The sequence below is a fragment of the Corvus moneduloides genome, chromosome 3 (assembly GCF_009650955.1).
Source record: "Corvus moneduloides isolate bCorMon1 chromosome 3, bCorMon1.pri, whole genome shotgun sequence".
Taxonomy (NCBI): Eukaryota; Metazoa; Chordata; class Aves; order Passeriformes; family Corvidae; genus Corvus; species Corvus moneduloides.
In genome coordinates, this window is record NC_045478.1 from 106,303,854 (window position 1) to 106,323,137 (window position 19,284).

General features: G+C 45.3%; 1 protein-coding gene across 1 annotated transcript in view; it reads left to right on the plus strand.

Moving 5' to 3' along the window:
* The first annotated feature begins 1,981 nt into the window (after positions 1-1,981).
* Positions 1,982-19,284, plus strand: part of KCNK12 (potassium two pore domain channel subfamily K member 12) — a 29,570-nt gene continuing 12,267 nt past the window's right edge. The window contains exon 1 of the mRNA XM_032103209.1: positions 1,982-2,351. Within this exon, the coding sequence (XP_031959100.1) occupies positions 2,000-2,351 (352 nt within the window). The 5' untranslated portion in view covers positions 1,982-1,999. The remainder of the gene's footprint in view (positions 2,352-19,284) is intronic.

The following is a 19,284-nucleotide window of genomic DNA, read 5'->3' on the forward strand; positions in this document are numbered from 1 at the left end:
CTTTCCACTCATTTCAATGGGGTTTTGATTAGGTCTGATATACTTTCCTAATTTTTTTCTGCTTCTTTTGTCCTTGAGATCTGCTACAGCTTCCCACAGCTATTGGGTTTGTGATTTATTGGTTTAATTATTTTATTTTTATTCAGTTTTAGTATTTATAATGGGACCCAACTGACACTTTGAAATAGGAGCCACTTTTTTCTTAAGGGTTTGCATGTGGTATTGGTCGCCTTGGGCGCAACAGGAGATCGAAAATATTTGATACTTCCAGACAGTTTCCTTTCACCTTTACTGAACAAAACGCTTTAGCACAAAAGCAATAATGCCAAAACCCCAAAGTTTAGACAAGTTAGTGGCTATCAAAACATGATATTAAGAGTACTTTGTAAACTAAGTAATTGCATTTTATCTGCAGCCTGTTCCTAGGAAGCATAGGTGTAAAGCCATTTTCTTCACCTGACAAGTATGAACAGTCTATTAGAAAGGGAGGAAGTTCTCCTGCTATGGATGTGGCCAAGAGATAACTGCCAATAACGTGAAATCTCATGGCAAAGCAAAATCTCTCAGATCCAAAATAAGAAATAAATGTGTGAAGCTATGGAGAGGTTCTAGTGATGGCAAATAGGCCTGTGCTAAAAGACATCATGCAGCTACCAAGAGGCAGCAAATATTTTCCTGTATAAAAAAAAAAAAGGGAAAAAAAAAAGAAAAAAGAGAACCTAGGCAAAAAAAAACCCCCATCATAAACCAGGGCAGAAGCTCCCATCCCAGTGAGACTGACACTGGCAACTGTAAATTCTGGGGAGCATTTCCTCCTCCAAGCACAGATCTTTCCTACACGTGTTATCAACCCCTACACATATGTTTGCAGGACTGGCATCACTCCCATCCTCTTTGCAATATTTTATCACTGTGAATTCTCATTTTCTTTTAAAAAAATGAATGTATTTATTTACTTAAAACCTCCCAGGAAAGGACTGCAGTTCTTACTGCAGCATAACAGATAAGAAAGGCTACAGTGTTTGTTCCAAGGCAAACAGCGAAGACAGTACCCTACATCTTAGGGGGGAAAAAAAAAATCACCTTTCAGACACTAGCTCAGATTAAATGGGCATTTGGCACTGAACCCAAAATGTATCATTTTCCTGGGTCTACCTCTGTGGAGTCAGATCAGAAACAACGATTCGTGCAACTAGAAATGGCTGAAATTAATTAATTAGCGCTCCACCGATCACCACCATCTCCCCCAAAAACACCCTGTTGGCACCGGGCACAGAGGAAAGGTTTGGAAGCCAAACCACCCGCGCAGCGGCCAAGGCGCATCCCACACATGGCGAGGAACCAGTGCGTTCGCCGTGTCCCCCCTGCCCGGCCGGTGCCGCGGTGGGAGCGGAGAAGCGGGGAGCGGCGGGCAGCGCAGGGCAGGGCAGGGCAGGGCAGGGCGGCCCCGTCCCGCCCCATCCCTCCCCCGGGCCGGGCGCGGCGGCCCCCGGGGGGGCGGCAGCGGCGGCTCCAGCGGCCCGGCCCGGGCGGGCGGCGGCAGCGGGGCTGCGGGAGGCTTCCCGCCGGGGATGCGGCTCCCCGGGGGACGCGCCGCACGCTCCCGCCCTCCGCCCGCCGTCGACCGGGCGCCGCGCGGAGCCTCCGCCTCCGCCTCCCCGCGGCGTCTCCCCCGCGGCGGGGCCGCCGCCGCCGCCGCCGCCCCGCATGGCCAGAGCGAGCCGGCCGGTGCGCGCCGCCGAGCCCGCGCCGCAGCAGCCCGCGGCGCCGGGGGCGCGGGGCGTCGGGCCGAGGGCGGGGGGGCGAGGCCAACGGCCCCGGGGCGCCGCCGCCGCCAGCCGGGCGGGCAGCCCCGCCGGGGGATGACTCAGAGCCGCGGCCCCTGCAGCGAAACCACCGCCGCCGCCGCCGCGCCGGGCTCCGCGCAGCGCCGCCCCATGCCCGCGCCCCCCGCCGGGGGCCGCCCGCCGCCCGCCGCGCCCGCCGCGCCGCGCACCGGATGATGCCCCCGCGGGGGGCGGTGGGCTCCTGCCGCCGGCGGCGCCTCGCGCCCCTCAACGAGGACAACGGGCGGTTCCTGCTGCTGGCCGCCCTCATCGCGGCGTACCTGAGCGCCGGCGCCACCGTCTTCTCGGCCCTCGAGAGCCCGTCGGAGGCGGCGGCGCAGCTCCGTTGGAACCGGACCCTCCACAACTTCAGCCGCATCTTCAACATCAGCCCGCCGGAGCTGCGCGCCTTCCTGCGGAGCTACGAGGCGGCCAGGGCCGCGGGCATCCGCGTCGACGCCCTGCGGCCTCGCTGGGACTTCCCCGGCGCCTTCTACTTCGTGGGCACCGTCGTCTCCACCATAGGTGAGCGCTGCCCCGACGACTCCGCGGCGCAGACCCGCCCGCCCGGGGGATGCCGCGGCCGCGGCCCCGGCCCCGTCGTTATAGCGACCAAAGTTTGGGGAGAGGCGCCGCCGCGTTGCTGTGGCAACCGGGGTTTCGCAGCGCGTCCGGGTCCCTCTTGTCCCCGCTGACCTCCCGGCCCGAGTGTCGCGGTCCCACCGCTCCGCCCGCTGCACGGAGCCGGGGACCGGCGCTGCTCCCGCCCCGCAGCGCTCCGGCTCCCGCGGGTTCGCAGGAGCACGGGCCGTCGCGGCTGCGGGAGCCCCGTCCCTCCCCAACAAACTTCTGCTGCCGGCTGCTGGGCTTCGTTCCGCCGGCCCGAAGGAGCGAACGGGGCTGGCGGCTCCCCGAGCAGCGCTGCCTGCGCCGCGATGCGCCCGCCGGGCGAGTGGCTCGGTACCGCGGGAGGCGGCGCGGGGGCCGGTAGTAGCGGGCTGATGGAGATGCTGAGGGAGAGCCAGGCTTTCGCCGTGCCTGGCCGCTCAGCTTGGTACCGGCTTTAACTGCTGGCAAAGTTAGGATGTGTATGTGTTTAAAGACGCAAGGCACACGAAGTCGTGTGTCTTCCAGCTGCAGCACGATACGTGTTCTCCGTGTTATCGCTGCAGCCGGCTGCAGTTTTTCATATCCCGTAGGTGTTTAGGAAGAGCAGTACTTTGTAAAGCAAATGATGAGTTCTGGTGGGAGGATTTTTGTTTTTTTTTACTCTGTGGCTATCTACTACTCTTGGACTATTGCTTGAGAAACCCTGTCCCTGAACACAAGTTCTTACCGGTCTTAATTCTGCCAGTTTTTAAGTTTTGTAAGAAGCCAAGTGTCTTCTGAGCGTAAGTGTCGTGTTTTCCCTTTATTGTGGAGAAAGAAACTCACAGCTCATTATTGCATTTACATTCATTCGGTTTGGAAAATGTTTTATCAATAATGACTAATCTGTATAATGGAGTCGTGATGGTGAGTACAGCAATGTTGTCAGGTATTGTTACTTTTTGCATTGAAAAATCCAGTTAACTTTTGGTTTGCAATTACATTCAGTAGCCCTGTCATGAAAACACCGTTTTAATTAAGCATTAATTAGAATGCATTTCTTCATCACAGGAACATATATTTAAAAGGGATCATTTTGACTGATGTGAATGAATGAACAAAAAAAGCCAACGTTTTAACAAACCCACTGTTTCCTTACACCTGCTGTGGGAAACAGAGAAATCTTCAGGTGATGTGTAAACACATTGCTTCCCTGCCAACCCTGGCTTCTCCTCTCTGAGGTTATTGAAATGTAAAATGTTTCCTCTTCATTTGCATTTGTTTCCATCTCCACTTCATTGCCTCATCTGCAGTCATTTGTACCCGGGCAGAGGGAATGAGGAACTCAGCAGGGGGTTTTGCCAGTCTTGACAGGTGTAAATGGCAGAACCAAGAGTTGTGTTTCTCATATTCCTGTAGCAGCACTGAGAGGCAGTGCTCTCTCCTTGGAGTCAGTAATGTCACATCTCACGTGCGAGGTGGAGGCTGAAGACTGTTTTTCATGATCTGCAACAAAGGCCGGATTCTGGCAAGTGTTCCCCAAGTCGTACCTTCTCTTGGAATGCTACCTGCCTGCTACCTCCTGGATTGCTTACAGTACTTGGTGTGAGTTCAGAGAGCCTGCTGCAGAGCAAGGCTTTGCTCTGAGTGAGGAGATGCAGCAGAAGGTGGCTGGAAGTGAGGCCACGTTGTGCCTGTGGGCACAGCAAAGGCCATGGCAGAGCTGCTGTGCTGGGGGTGCCAAGCTGCACAGCCTGGCAGGAGCAGTGTCTGCCGGAGTACCGGCATCCCGAGGCTGCTGCGCTCCATCCTGGCATGGCTTCTACCAGCTACGTGTACAGCTCCTGCAGATGAAGAGCAGCTGCCCCCACCTCAGTGCTTCCCTTCGTGTGCCTCTTCAAGCTGCTGCAGCTCGTAGAGAGGCAAAGCCTACGGTGAGCTCAGCTGCAGCAGGGTTTCTTCCACCACACGGTTGTATTCGGTTATTTTTGGCAGTTCCACCAAGCAAAGGCAAAAAACCCCAATGAAGTAACTAGTTGTTCTGCTAAAACATGATGCTGTGCTCTTAGTCAAACGTGCACAAAGCTGTCTGGCTCGTGGTCCCAGCGTGGGAGGAACCAAATGGCAGGGCACTGAGGTGTCACCTGGGTGAGCAGTTCCACAGCCATTCTTCCAAGGTCCATTTTTTCCCTCCCAGCCAGCTCATTTATGTACGTACCCTCCTGGAGTACCTTTGATGCCACTGTCAGCTCACACACCACATTATCCTGGCTCAGAGCAATTTGATTTGCTTTCGTGTCGTGCTTAATTGACAAGAATGCTGTTTCTACCCAACCTTGCCAAGAACTACCAGACGTGCAGAGTCAAAACAGTTTGCCTTCCTCAACAGCTTCATCAGTTACGTGTGTCAAAGCAGCTTTATTACTCCAGCTAAACACACCACTATCCTAGCGACGTGTTGGAAAGCTTCCTTACTGCTTAACAAATAGCAAGTATACTCAATGTCTCTCAAGGGTAAATCACCCACAGGTTACTCAGCTTCTTACTTGTAGAGGATTCGAGCTTGCAGGAATCACGCTATGTCTTTTCAAGCCCTCACTCTGTTCTCAACAGTTTTAATAAGACTACTAAATCTTTCAGATGTAGGCACTGAAATACAGTCACCCAGGGACAGGACTGCAAGTTTTCCTGGAGTTTGTGTAAGCTGAGCAGAGGGATGGAAGAGTCCAGGTTTCATCCTTCTGTGAACACAAGGATTAGGCATAGCCAGGCTGGCAGAGAACTGTTCCGTCCATGCTCCTTGAGAGCTTTGCAGAGCCAAGCAGCTCCCCGCTGTTAGGTGCCTCCTTGGCTGCAGTTCTGCACTTCCCCAATTCCTCAGGGACACAATCAAACAGTCTGGGTGAGAAACATGTTAATGGGGTCTTTAAGAAGTGAGAGTTGAAATTCTAATTTTAAAGCATTTTCCTGAATAGCCCACAAAGTGTGTGGCTTACAGTCCATAAAACACCCTCTTGATAGCACTCTGGGCATTCATTTTTTATTACTGTATTGTTTGTGCTTGAATAATGAAATGTTGAGTCTATTTTCATTAGACACATCTGGATTTTCAGAACTATGTAAGAAAACACTTCATTCTAATTTCTGTTTGCTTGCTGTCGGACTACACCATCTCTTCAGTCATTATTTTGCACTCCTAAAGGTACTGGGTTTCTAGGCAATTATTATTCTGATTTCTTTAAGGAGCAGCTAGGTGAAATTTATTCTTGATTCTTTGGTTTAACTGACAGTAGGTTTTGGTTTGCAGTTGAGTTTTTTCCTTCCCTCCCCAAGTGCAGACCACCTATAGCTCCCAGCACTTCGTTAAAGACTGACAGCAAAAGTATAACTCAGATCAGATTTCTTCCTGGTGAAATGTGACAGATACAGGCATAATCAGTCCTAGCTTTTCCCATATTCTGGTAGCAGAGACTCATTCTGCCTAGCACATCAGGCAACTCTGGAATGCCTGAAGATCTGGATTTCTGACTCAGTTCGTGAGTCTAGACTTTGTACCCAGATTTTTTTCCTATCTTAAGTGTTAGAATAAACCTTAGGTGCCTGTATAGTAAAACATTTTGAAAAATCAACCCATTAAAACTGGATTCTAAGCTTCTTATGTGTAAGTACGTGTTTCAAAAATCAAGTGATAGAATTGATTTATAGAAATCCATACCAGGCATTAAAAAATGAGGTCAAGTGAAGTACTCTGATGTGTAAAAGTGATTTTTGGATATATATTTTTTTTTATAGCACCCTTACTGTGGGCAGATGGTTTTGGGATGGAACATATCTGGGTTATGTGTGCTTGAGAAGCACCCCTGGGAAGAAAAGATGCAGGGATCTTCTCTCTGTACAGCTGTGATAAGGTTACAGGTGTTGGGGGCACAGTGTGTAGGAGTGAGCAGGACTGTTCATACGTGCCCTGAGGAATCCTGTTAAATGACCCAATATTCCTGTGGACTGACAGCTCTACCCAAATGGATCGGGCATGCTCTGCTCTTATCTTAAGTAAGGGACACAACATTCTGGGTTTTCTGCCATCTCACAGGTTTTGGCAGCTCTTCTCTCCTTGCTTAGGATGCTTAGCTGGGTTAGACCTTCTTCTCTCTGGGTCCTCTGTAGGGACCCAGCATACCCAGCACATCATTTCTGCTTGTGCTCCACAACCTGAGCACCATAACCACTCACTTCTAAAATATCCTCTGTCTCTGTGTCATAGTCTTGTGAGAATATCTGGTGGTCCAGATGTTCTGGAGGTGATAATTTAATGGAAGTGATGTGCAAAACACACTTGGACAGCTCAGCAAGCACAGGTCAGATGCTGTACTGAGCTGCCAGGAGCCAGGGGGTGAACCTGTGAGAGCAGGCAACTACAGAGGGTAATTTGGCAAGAAATCCCACAAATAACCAACATGGTCCGAAGGTTTTAAGGGGAAAAGATATTTGCCCTGTCTTCTTCATTGTTGTATTCCAGGATGTGAATTAGAACTGCAGCCATGGGAGGTTGTGGCTCTCTGCTCTCCGTGAATGCAGCCTCATTCTATGTCTATAGGGCCAACCCAACCAAAAGGTGGCAGCCAAACCGGGGTGTGCACCTGATCAGCAGCAGTGTTGTCTCCTCAGGGCTCTGCAATTCTCTGAGGCTTGTGCAGGCAGCTTTTGCCGAGGGTTCAGATGAGGGGGGAGTTGCCTCCAGAGCTGACCTTCTTAAGAAATAATCAAACAAAACCAAATGAGAAAGCAGCTGGAAGAGCAAGCAGTATTATTAAGGTGCAGTGTCAGGTTATTTGTCTTTGCCATCCTATACACAATCTGCAGCCAGCATGAGAGTGTGTTTCAGGCAGATCTGATTCCTTCGGTGCGTGTCGTGTTTTGATCAATGTGCCAGTGGATTTCTGAGAGTCTTTTCCTCACTCGGGTAATCTCGATAAAGAACAGAGAGCAAGAGGCTCAGAGGGCAGCAGGTCAATGGTCAGCATATTTCTGTGGAGAGTCCTGATCCTGCACTGATTTTCCTCACATGAAGAACTGTCACCATAACAATGTTTTCTGCTTGCTGTAGGTGCATGGGAGTATTAACTTCTTTGGGTGCCACTGATAGGAATTTCCTAAGTGTGTGGGCATAGGTTGAGTGCTCTGAGCAGAAAAGTAATCTAAATCACAGCTTGCTTTCTTGTGGTTGAGAGAAACAACACGAAGATTTACTTGGATTACATCCATGTAATTACACAGGTGACTTGAGGAGTCCCCCCGAAGGGTCTCAATGAAATAATTTTGATCCTAAATTTGTTGGGATTTTATTCTAGAAAGCAGGAGGAAGGAACCCCAGTACTTAAAATAAAGCCCTTTTTTAAATTAAAAAAAATTCTGAAAAACATTATCTTAATCTCAGTACTTCTTAGGCTTTGCCTGCCCTTGTAGGGTTATGCCTGCCACAGAAAATAAAGCTTTCACTGTGCTTTGGTCATCTAAAATGAATTATTTCTACAGAGCACTTCAGCTCAGATTACTTAATCTAAGCATTTCAGAGGTTTCTTTAATATTAAACCCTAGCTAAATGTTTCAAAACACTGACATCAGTAACTGATGGAGAAGTCAAGAACAATCAAATTGCACTTCTTTTTGCCATGGCTGTGGAGTTTGAGGTGCTCAGCTGAAGCACTGAAATGTGGGGTCTCCAAATTAAATGTCAAGCACCACAGCTTCATAGAGCAGTCTTCCAAAAACCAAACTTTGCCCAGCATTACATGAGATATGGTCCAGCATCTCAGAAGTTAGGGGAAATTTTATACTGACTTACTAAGTGCTGGTTCAGGTTCAAAACGAAGACCAACTGGAGTTTGTAATCAGGGATTCTCTGTTGTAGCAGCCTTCAGGGTCCCTCTAGCTTGGGTAATTGAAGGAGCAATGTCTACTTAGTGAGCATGTACCTCCTGCTTAGGAGAACATTCCTTTTGGTCTTTGGTGATTGTCCTGCTGGACAAATACCTCCGTTTTGGTTCCCTGTGCATTTACAAGAGCTTGGAGATGTGATTGCATACCAGACACTGGTGTGCCAAAGCACCCCTTTGACACCTCTCCATCCATGTGTGGCTCCAGCCAGTCCGTCTCTATTACCAAGCAACCTCCCTGTAAACCAGCTATCGAGCCTGTGATAGCTGTGAGGGATCATAATTACTGGGCTTATCAGCTGCCCTGTTTGCTGCAGGCTCATAAAGCCAAATCCTGCTTGAAACCCTGTGGCCTGTGTTCCCATGGAGCCCTGCCAGTCCCTGGAGTCTTCCCCCCACTTGGCTCTCCTGGGGATATTCCCTCTTTCCTTCTCATACAGCTGATCTAATGCTGCCTGCTCACCTGTGTTTCCCAGGCAGTCTGAACTTCTCCAGCTTCTTCTGCCTTCCCCCAATTAGTGTGCCTTTCTCTACTGGTGATTTGCGTGCTTGATTAACTTTTGGATATTTGATGTCTTTACAGCCTTTCATGTTAATAACTACTAAAGAAGGCAGAAGTAAAGCTTTACAGTTTCTCTCTGTTCCTCATCATACTTGTCCCCTTTCCCTGGTGTTAATCCTGCTATTGACCCGCATTTCTTTTTCAGTTTAACTATTTCTTCTTTCTCCAATTGTCTTCGGTTTGACACAGATCATACACATGTCATCATTTTTTCTCACTTGTACCACAGGGTCATCTTTGCCAGCACACTGTCTTGTTTTTATGCAAGCTTTAATTGCTCTTCATTGTGGAGAGAGGAGGAAAACAATTATAGGGTAGTTCTGTTGACAATTAACTTCATGTAACATTACCTACTCCTGGTGGTGTGCTGAAAAATACAATGTCATTTCTTTCTTTAATGAATGCGGTATTACCTTATCTTTGAAGCTGTTAAGTCAAAGAGAATTTTGCCTCTTGCTGTAGTAGCGTCAGGGTTAGAGCAACACAAAAACAGGTCTGAACATTTCATCTGCAACTTTTAGACTGAAACAGCTTGACATTACTGAGAACATAAGCTGTGGCCATGATCTGAATAAATCTTGCTTACCTATATCAAAAGAGACAGTTTTTGTAGTGTGTCAGCACCAAGTGCATACCTGAGGGCATTTTGGGAGAAGATGTTTAAGCACAAAAATTAGGGTTCGTGCTGGTGAACATTTGAAATGTGAAAGCCCTCCTGAGCACAATAAATGTTTGAAGTGACAATAAAAACCTTTTGCGAATAGAAACACTCTAGTAACAAACAAAATTAGAATCCAAGGGGCAATTGCATTGCAATCCAGACAAATATCTCCTCAATAGCCTACTTCTGCTGAAGTCAATAGCAGACCAGCCTGCAGAGCTTTAGGAAATCCTACCTTAGGTACTTTATTGGCATGCCAGGTTTATAAAACAAATGCACTTGTTATTACCGTGTAAAATACATCCCCCCTGAGCTCAGTGGGTCTGTTGATGCCACTGGCTGCTACATCTAGACATGGGAAGGTTTCAGTGCAATCTTTCTTGAATCAAACAAGAAGTAGAATGAAAATTAAATCTAATTGCATTACACAAGGCAAAGCATTAGCAGCCTTTACAAGTGATTAAAGCTTTGGAGTGGAAGAAGATAAGAAATTGAATGGTTTGATGTTAAGATATGGGATTACTTATTGTGGGTGAGGCACTGCTATTTCTCCTGTTTAAAAATCCATAATAAGTGCATGAAAGAAGCAGTAATATCTTGATAACAGTTCTAACCCCGCAGCAATTCCTCCCTGGGTTTTAACCTTTGTGAGCTTGTTCCACTGCAGCTTCTTCTCTTTTAGAAATTATTGGCCAAATGTTTCCCAATCATTCCCAATTCTTACACAGGCAAATTTAATCACGGCAGAAACCACAGCTAGAAGAAATTTGCCCATGCGAGAACCGAGCGAGAAACTAATTCAGTAAATTTCAGTTAAAGCCAGATAAAATGCCTTTGGTTATTCATCATTATATATTCTGTAATCTCTTTGCTCAGCCTGAGCATTGTGCAAGCAATATATCTGTCTCCTGAGGTCAGACAAAAAGCACAGTGTCACTCATGCTCAATGTGTATGCAGTCAAGTCTACTTTAAGCCCGATGGAAATAGGAGGGAGTGATGGCAGTGTACAGATCTTAAATCCAAGTTGTGATTTTCATAAGAGAGGCAGAAAGAGGAAGAATTTGATAAGATGATTTGTTCATTTACAAAAACTGCTACTGGCGGAGCTGGGAGGACCAGGAAAATCTCAGATAAAATCAAAAGCTCAAAATTGTCTTGGTAATGTGGCAAAGTTGTTCAGTATCATTAAATTTAAAAGTAGTCAAGGGAAATGCATGCTAAGGAAGGAAGAGTTAAATGGAGAAGTAGAAAATGGGAAATAACTGGTTAGTCAGCAGTCCTGTCACCCTTTATTTATATTACAGTAACTTAAAATTGGGTCTTTGTGCCTTCATGAATGAATTGGAAGAGCTGCCCAAGCAAACAGGTACTTGAGAATTTGCTTCTTTGCTTTCAGATGGAACTTTTTAAAATAAGGGACTTGTGAAGGTATATTTAAACCATAGAGAAGTCCAGGTAGATTTATCTGAGTTTTTTCGTTAAATTGTAACTGTAGGAGTTTGTACAGAGATTTGGGGGGGAAAACAAAAAAAGGCCTAACAGTAGAAAGGATGTTTTCATGTTTAGGGCCTTTTTATCCCTTGCATCCATCTTTGTAAAGCAGAATAGCTGAGACAACTATCAAGAAACAGATGTTCTCTGAACACCTACCTACACAAAACACCAGTGGCAGAAGAAAAATCTGCCACAAGTCTGTTGTTTAATCCAGTCAAAAGATAAGCCAACAATATAACCATTGAACAGCTTTTCCCATCTGTAAGGCTCAGAAAGCCCACAAGTGACATCTTCTTTTGTCAGACTTCTTATGTGGGGAAATATGACATAGACCCAAGATCACTTGTGAAATTCAGATAATGCAGTTTTAATGCTGTTTCTTAGCCTGAAAGGAGAAGTACTGTGAGATGTACTGGCACTGAAGTGACAGTACATGTGCAAGTATTCTTTCGAAGCCAATAATGTCTCACAAGAACATAACAAAATTTGGATACCATTATTCTTTTTAACTCGCAGTTCAGAAAAAAAAAAAAAGGCTCAACCTTGGGTGTACACAGACATCTGAAATGCAAGTTTCAATAAACAGCAAAAGCAGCTAATGTTTGAAATGACAGGGCATAAGATTTTTTCTGTTAGGGTGTTGCTTAGATACACAATTATCCACACAAAAAACATTCTCAAAAAGACATAGGAAAATAAGAATGGGAGCAGCTTTAAAGGATGAAAAATTATGATTGCAACAGAAATCTACTTTTGAAACAATGTTCACCTGGAATCATCAGCTGCATGAAGACTGTAGGAAGGTCAGAGGAGGTGGTAGTATATGGCTTCAGATATTTGACACAAAAGAGAGAAGGAATTGGTGATTCTTGGGGCCCATGAGCACTACCATCATGTATACCCATGGTTACTGAGACATACATCGTATATTTCTTGGTTATCATGCTTTTGTTTCCTGTGTATTTTTAAAAGTTACTCTTAATACAGGTGTGTTTCCTCTGTCTGATGGTGTTTCAGAAACCCCTGTGTTCTAGGTGATATTTGGTAGTGCAGTGAGCCAAGGCAGATGCTTCTTCATGCAACCTGGAATATGAGCAGGGGTTTAAACCCCCCCAACAGCTGTTAATGTGAGAGTGTGAAGACCCTAAGCCTGTAGTGCAAAGGGGAGGCTTTTTCACAGTATATAAATTTGTCAAACAACTGTGGAGCGTGTGGGATATATTTTTCCATTATTAACACCACCACCATTTCAGAGAAGATTGTAGCAAAATGGTTTTCCCCAGCTGTTAGGATAAGAAAAGAAGACAAGCCAGAGACAGGACCCTGCAACCATCAGGTGTGGAGGCAGCCACAGAAAGCAGCTGTGGGCTAGTTTAGATCAATGTACAAGGAGACAGGCTGCAACCAAAAGAAGGAACATTCTGTTCTCATCTCCTTTTTCTGGAAATCCTCCTTTGTGAGGTGGTTTAGGACTAATTTAGGCAACACTAACCCATATTCTTTCTGTTTCAACAAGCCATCAGAGTACCTCAGCTGTGCCAAGGGGCAGGATAACAGGAGGGCGTTTACTAGCATCTTGCTGAAGATTTGTCCAAGAAAGGCAGCATAAAATGAAGAAAATAATTTCAGTCTTGATTTTTATGACTGTAAACCAGAGACTGGCCCCAAGAGTTTAGCAGAGAAGAAGATGATATTATTTATAAGAACAATAAAACCTTAAGTATTGAAAGAAGTTTGTGAACATTATGTTAGTGGAAAAGGGAGGTTGTCATGCCACAGGACACTTCCATCCCTTTACAGCCAATTCAGCAAGAATAGTGCCAGTTTGTATGTCCTGACTTTCATTGTCTCTATGTATTTGAATTCCTTTGAATTCAAATAGAGTTTGAATTCCTACTCCTCATTTTCATCCTTCTCTGAATTTCATTCTCCACCATCTCCTTTTAGGAGACGCTCCCTCTCCCTCATTTGAAACCATGTTCTGTTGCAGTAGGATTAGCCAGAAAACTAAACATAAGCTTGCCAAAGATTTTGAGCCTCAAGCCTGTGACTCTCCCCACATGTTCCCTCTTCAGGGGGGGCTGCTTAGCAAGAGCTTGGGCCAGAGCTGCTGCTCAGCTGGCAACACTGATGGCCTGGCACAAGTCAGTCCCCATTTGCTTGTACAAGGTGTATGAAGAGCAGCTGGCCCCAGCCAGGGAATCATAAAAGTGATTTAGAGACACTTCTACTTCTTCCGTGGCTTGGTTCTGTGCCAAAGCAACGTCACCAGACCTCCTTCTGTATTTATTGGGTTTTGTCTTTAGGACAACGGCATGTAGTAGTGAGCAGGGGTGGACTTGTTTAATTAGTCTTTGCAGGCTGTACACAGAAAGAGCAGCATGCAGTACAGCTGAGGAAAAAAGCTTTCCTGCTTCTGCTAAGTGAAAAGAGCAAGAATACTGCTGCTGCTGGTGGTGAAGCTGAAGCCCCAGCGTTTATCTTTTTAAGGGCCATGTATCACTCAAATACACAAAAGTTAGGCCACTTGAGCTGATAAATGTGCCTGCTGAGTACCCTCTAGAGACTAAAGATCTTTCTTGGAAAGCTCAGCTAGAAGGTGTCAGCTTAGAAAAACACACGTGGGAAACCTGCTGCGAGGAGGAGAAGTTAAACATTCACGAGCAGCCGGGTTTTGAGGAGGTTATTCCTCTCTCCTTCTCTGAGGTTTCTTTGGGGTCACCCCCAGTGCCTTAGAGATGCTAACAGCTGGGGTTTCTGAGATAAAACCTCACCTTACTCCTCTCAGTCTGGCATATCCTTCACCCTAAATATACTGCCCTGGCTGTGTCATACATGACAACCTCTCCTTAGGTCATGGGGTCCCCTCCTCTCCTGCCTGACGTGGCCAGGTATCAGCCCCACATGGCAGCGCCCCTCCATGTAAGCACTCTGCGTCTGGGATCGGTCTTCACATTCCCATCTTCAGGGGATTTCATGAGAAATTTCATGAGGTTTTCTTGCAGCTTCTTATCCCTCTAGTGCTAGTCCTCTGTACAGCACAAGAGGTCCTTCATCACTACCTCCCCTACAAAATTTCCTGTCCAGAGCACATGAGTACTTTGTTTAATCCCAGCATCACAGCCACCAGCACCTCTCCATCACACAGCTCTCTTGCAGGAGCCTCTTGCATCATTCCCATGAGGCAGACCCTTGTGACATCCTACTGGTCGCCAGGGATGCCTGTGGGAGTTGCAAGCCCCTTGCCCACATGCAGAAATCACCAGCTACCAGAGAAGCAGGGGAGTCCCAGCACCCCTGCCCTGATGGAACTGCCCTGCTGCTTCCCAGCCCTATCTCCTGTCCTCACCCGAGTCACGGCTGGGAATAATTTTGGCTTCATCTTTGTGATTCACTTCTACAGAAATTGTTTCCTCTCAGTCTTTTATACCTTTCACATGCACCTGGTAACTTAGTAACTATTTATTAATCCACCTTTTAGTTATTTAATGTAATTGTGACAAATATAATCTTTTTTTCCTAAGGAAGCTTGGCTTATTTTAGGCTTATATTTCTATTAACTCTTTTTAAAACCAACATACATTAAAGAGGAATGGATATGTGGCCATGACCTCTTAGCCTGTGGTTTAAAGCATGGCCAGCAGAGAAATGCCAAGGGTGATCGATTCTGGTGTTCACTGATGTTAGGCATCACAGGGCTATGGATAACCAATAACCTGATCACCATTGTGTGTAAATAGAATAAAATTGGTACTGTATAAATCCTGTAAAAATTGCCTGCAGCTCTTTGAAACTCTCTTGAAGTTCAATTATTCATCTCCTGGCTCTGTTCTGCCAGCATGGCTCCTTTTGAGTAACAGTTGTCTCAAACACCTGACTAATATTTCACAGGTGGAAGTGAAACAAGGAGCACCAGCAGAGACATGGATGGTTTTTAACTACATTCATTAAGCTTATTATGGTGCACTTTTCAGTCACTGAATAGAGTGGGCATCTTTTCCCGAAGTCTCTGGGTGCAGGTGTGCACTTTTTTATATATGGAACACTCAGGGAAAACAAAAAAAAAAGAAACTGGTTTAGCTCACCTTGGTTTGCAAAGCAAATTTACAGGAATTCTGACCATCTCTTTACTCTAGTCTCTGTTAAAGGAATGTATTTAAAAATATTTTTAGAAAGTTAGGAAATACCAGAAATTGAAGTGGTGTGTGTATATATCTATAGATATAGATTTAGATATAGATATATTTTACCAAGGATGGATGGATGAATGGGTAGATAGAATGATTATGGAAGTCACTCCTTATCTGCATAGTCACTCAGTATTTTCTCCATGGAGTATCTGTCCCAGTACATGGATCACCAAGGACTGCATGTTTGTGTAGGATACAGGTTTGGCCAGCCCTAAACACTGCAGTTGTATCTCATTTATTCAGACATAGCATGGGTCCAGCTTAAAGGGTCTTAATTCACACAGTGCTGGACAGACCACTGCAGTCCAGGAGGTGTTTGCAGATAGTAATCTAAATAAGATCAAATGGGATTTTACAGCAACTTGGATATTAAAGGCTTTGCAATAGAAAAGTTCTAAAAAAATGTACTGTTTGAGCCCAAAGGGGGGTATTTTAGTAAATCAGGCTGAGAAAGATGTTAAAGTAAGTCTTTCGTTTATAGTCAGCACATGCGAGGCTGGGTGGAAGAACTGACTCGTAGTATTCCCCCTTTGGGGTAAAAGCTCTGGATGCAGCAGTTTTGTCGGCTCTGAGCTGTGACCCTGTATCCAAGGCAACCGTTTCTGGATGTTAGGTGGTAAGGAGCTAGAGAATAAATGAGAGGCAGTTGTGAAATATACAGGTATGACCCTCAGGGGAAATAATAATGAAATGCTGACAGGTGGGAAAGGGTGGGAGGAAGCACCAGAACCCAAACATGGGGTTCAGAGTAGGATGTTTTGTTCCTATGTACTTGTATAGTACGGTATGTGTGTTAGTCAATAAAGACCAGCCAGGACTATTGGAAAGCTGTGAAGTAATGCAAGTGTGGAACAGACAGGAAACAGGAAAACATGAAAATTGGTAGCTCTTTGTTTCTCTGTGTTCTGTAACCCCCATCTCTTACCCTTTATGTTGCAAGAACTTCTTTCCCTCTGGAAACAGCATTCTGCTTATAGTTGTCTCTGTTGTTGTTTATTTCTGAGGAACCATTTGTTTAAAAAGTTACTTTCAACCATTTTAGTTGATTTTGATTTCTTTAAATATAACCACATGATGGTTATATAGTGGCATAGAGGTGATGCTGCTCTGATGATCTAAGGGCTATTTCACTCTGGGATTTCAAATGATTGCGAGTCAGTGTGCTGATCTGCTGTGTGAGTGAAGTCCTGTGAGAGAACACCTGCATAAGAAGAACTGGGGTGGCTGAAAGAGGCAGGGACACATTATGTCCTTTCTTGTGTTCAGTTTTTGTGACTTTCTTGTGTTTTAAAGTTTTTGAAGTGACCAAAACTTTATTGCATCTCTCAGTAAATACGTCTTTACTGCAAAACTGTCACCCCCTTTAATCTCAAAGTATAGTAAGACAAGGTAATTGCCAAAGTAATTTGACTGAGAGGAGAGCTCACAAGTACTAAAGCTGCTGTATTTCTTTCTGTCTTCTGGCATCAACCATCTCTTACTCATAAGAAAGTGGGTAAAAGAAAAGAAAGCAAGAGCAACAGGAAGCATATGTCACAAGTTTGTCCATCTGTTCTACCTCTTGAATCCATCCCTAGCTTAAGTAATTTAAAACTCCAGATGAGCAGAATTGTAACCACAAACCTGTTATGCAAGCCAGGATGAGGGTTTCATTAAATGCCAGCATTTAACCATGAGAGGCTGCTGAAGAGGGTTTTTGTCAGCTCATCTCTACTAATTCTCTTTGTTTGGGGAGGAGAAATATCAACCAGCTGAAATTAATGCTGCCATAGAGCTTGTATCTGAAGTGATGAGGCAAAATTGGCATGAGGGAGGTTCAAATATTGCAAAGTCAACCCCAAGGCACCTGTAAAATACGTCTCAGGGCCATGAAAAATGTAAAGCCCTGTTGCGCTTTTTCCCTTGTAGCGTGTTGGAAGCGTAGGCAGTTCTGGATGAATTTGCTTCATCCAGGCATCACGATGTTCTTAGCCTTGGGTGAGGGCTGAACTCAGAGATGAGGTACAGAACATACCAGGACCAACCCCTCGTGGTCAGGGTGACACAAAGGGACAAACCCAGCTGGCAGAGGAAGACCCTGCACGGGCAGTCCATGAGTGCTCCCCTCAGCCAGCTGGTGACCTAAGAGATGTGTTTTAGTGGTGGCTTGGCAGTGCTGGGGTAATGGTTGGACTCAATGGTCTTAAAGGTCTTTTCCAACCTTCTCTGTTTGCCTGGCCTCACTTTTTGCCTGTTTTGTATATTTCTTAGCACTCTCATTGCTGTGATGGGCCCTTTCACCTTGCATAGCTGCATACTGAATTTTGGTAACATTTTGCTTCAGAAGATTTTGATGAAACAAAGAGCAACAAAAATATAAAACTTCACTCTCTCTCTTGAATGATCACTAGAAAATACTGAAAAGCTCAGCACATTTACAGCTCGATCCAAACTGTCGCTATCTCTTTTTTTTTTCCTAATTAATAAATGTGTCTAGCCATATGTGTGACAATAAACCCATTTATTTTGATGGTGATGTTCACATGCTTGCTGTGAAGCACATGTTTAAGTGCTTTGCTGACAAGGCACAGGCGAACAGATGCCTTCTCCATAACAAGTTGGCTGTGTATCCCTAGCTGCCAACCACAACAGGCTCCCCAGCTCCTTCTGAGGACCAGGCTCTTATGGATATTCATCATTAAATGAGAGACTCCTGCTAGCAGCCAGCCCAATCCAGAGAACAGGTCCACCCCACAGAGAAGAAGGAACTGAGAACTTCTCAGAGCCCAAGGCAGGGTTTATGAGGTCTGCTCAAGGGTGGTCTTGTTAACGCTGCAAAATGGAGAGACGGTGGGTCCAGAAAGCAAAATGTAATTACCTCTTTGGTAATATTTTCTGGCAATACTGTGCAAGTTTTTCACTGACTTTTACACAGAATACTCTTTTAACAATGAAGATTATGATCATTAAATCCTAGAATGGTTTGGGTTGAAAGGGACTTGAAAGGTCATCTATTCACGTGGGCAGGTGTTGGAGTGAAAGCTTCTCTGGACTCAGGTCCAGAGGAAAAGGCCCAAAGCACAGGGGTTGAATTAAAACCTTTGGACAAGCAGAGATACATGAAGCCACACCAAAGTGAAATAGAAATATAGATTTTTAACTATTAGTAAAAATATATGCTAAGTGCCTTAAAAAGTGCCTGAAACATTGAAGATCTGCAGCAGAGACCTTAAACACAGTTCTTACTGCAGCAGTGTTGCCTTTTCACAGAATTTCTTTACTTTAGACAAAATATAGCTAGAACTGTACTGTTCACATTTTTTAGATAGAGTGTTCCCATGAACAATAAGAGCTGATAGAAACTATATATGCAAATCTGTGTAATACCTGTGTAACACTTGTGTAAGGCTTACAACTGTTAGAATTGGACCAGGATAGGTTAAGAAAAGGAAAACTAGAATCGTGTGTTAATCTTATTGGTAAATTAACAAATGTAATCCACACTTCTGTAAGAAAAGAAGATAGAGCATATAGAATTAGAAGAAGCAGCTGTTTTCTGCCTGCTGTTTGCTGTTGCTGCTTGGCTTTATCATGTAACCCCCTTGAACTCTGCCTTCAAGAAAGCTATGAGACTATGAAATGAAGAACTTAGCAGAACAGCAGCCTCCTCTGCTCTCTTACCCTGGTCCGAGAAGGAAGGGTCTCCCATCAAAAGCTCAACAGGCAGGGACACCTTTCACTAGATCAGGTTACTCAAATTATGAAATATAGTCTGAAATGGTGGCACACAGCTGTTTCTGAGCCTGCCAAATGTGCTGTGAAAGTAGGACCACCTCTTTTCTCATGCATTTTCATGTCACTGAAAAGATACACCTGAGTTTGCTTGTCGTGAGCATTTACATTCTTTTATCAACCATTGGGAAATTCTCTATCAACAAAGTAGGAAGGGAGCACAGATAAACTACCCAGAAAAATTCAGCCATTGCAAAAATAAACCAGTAGGTTTCAAGCAGCAATCTCAATTCTTGCTGTTTATAAAGGTGTGTCATG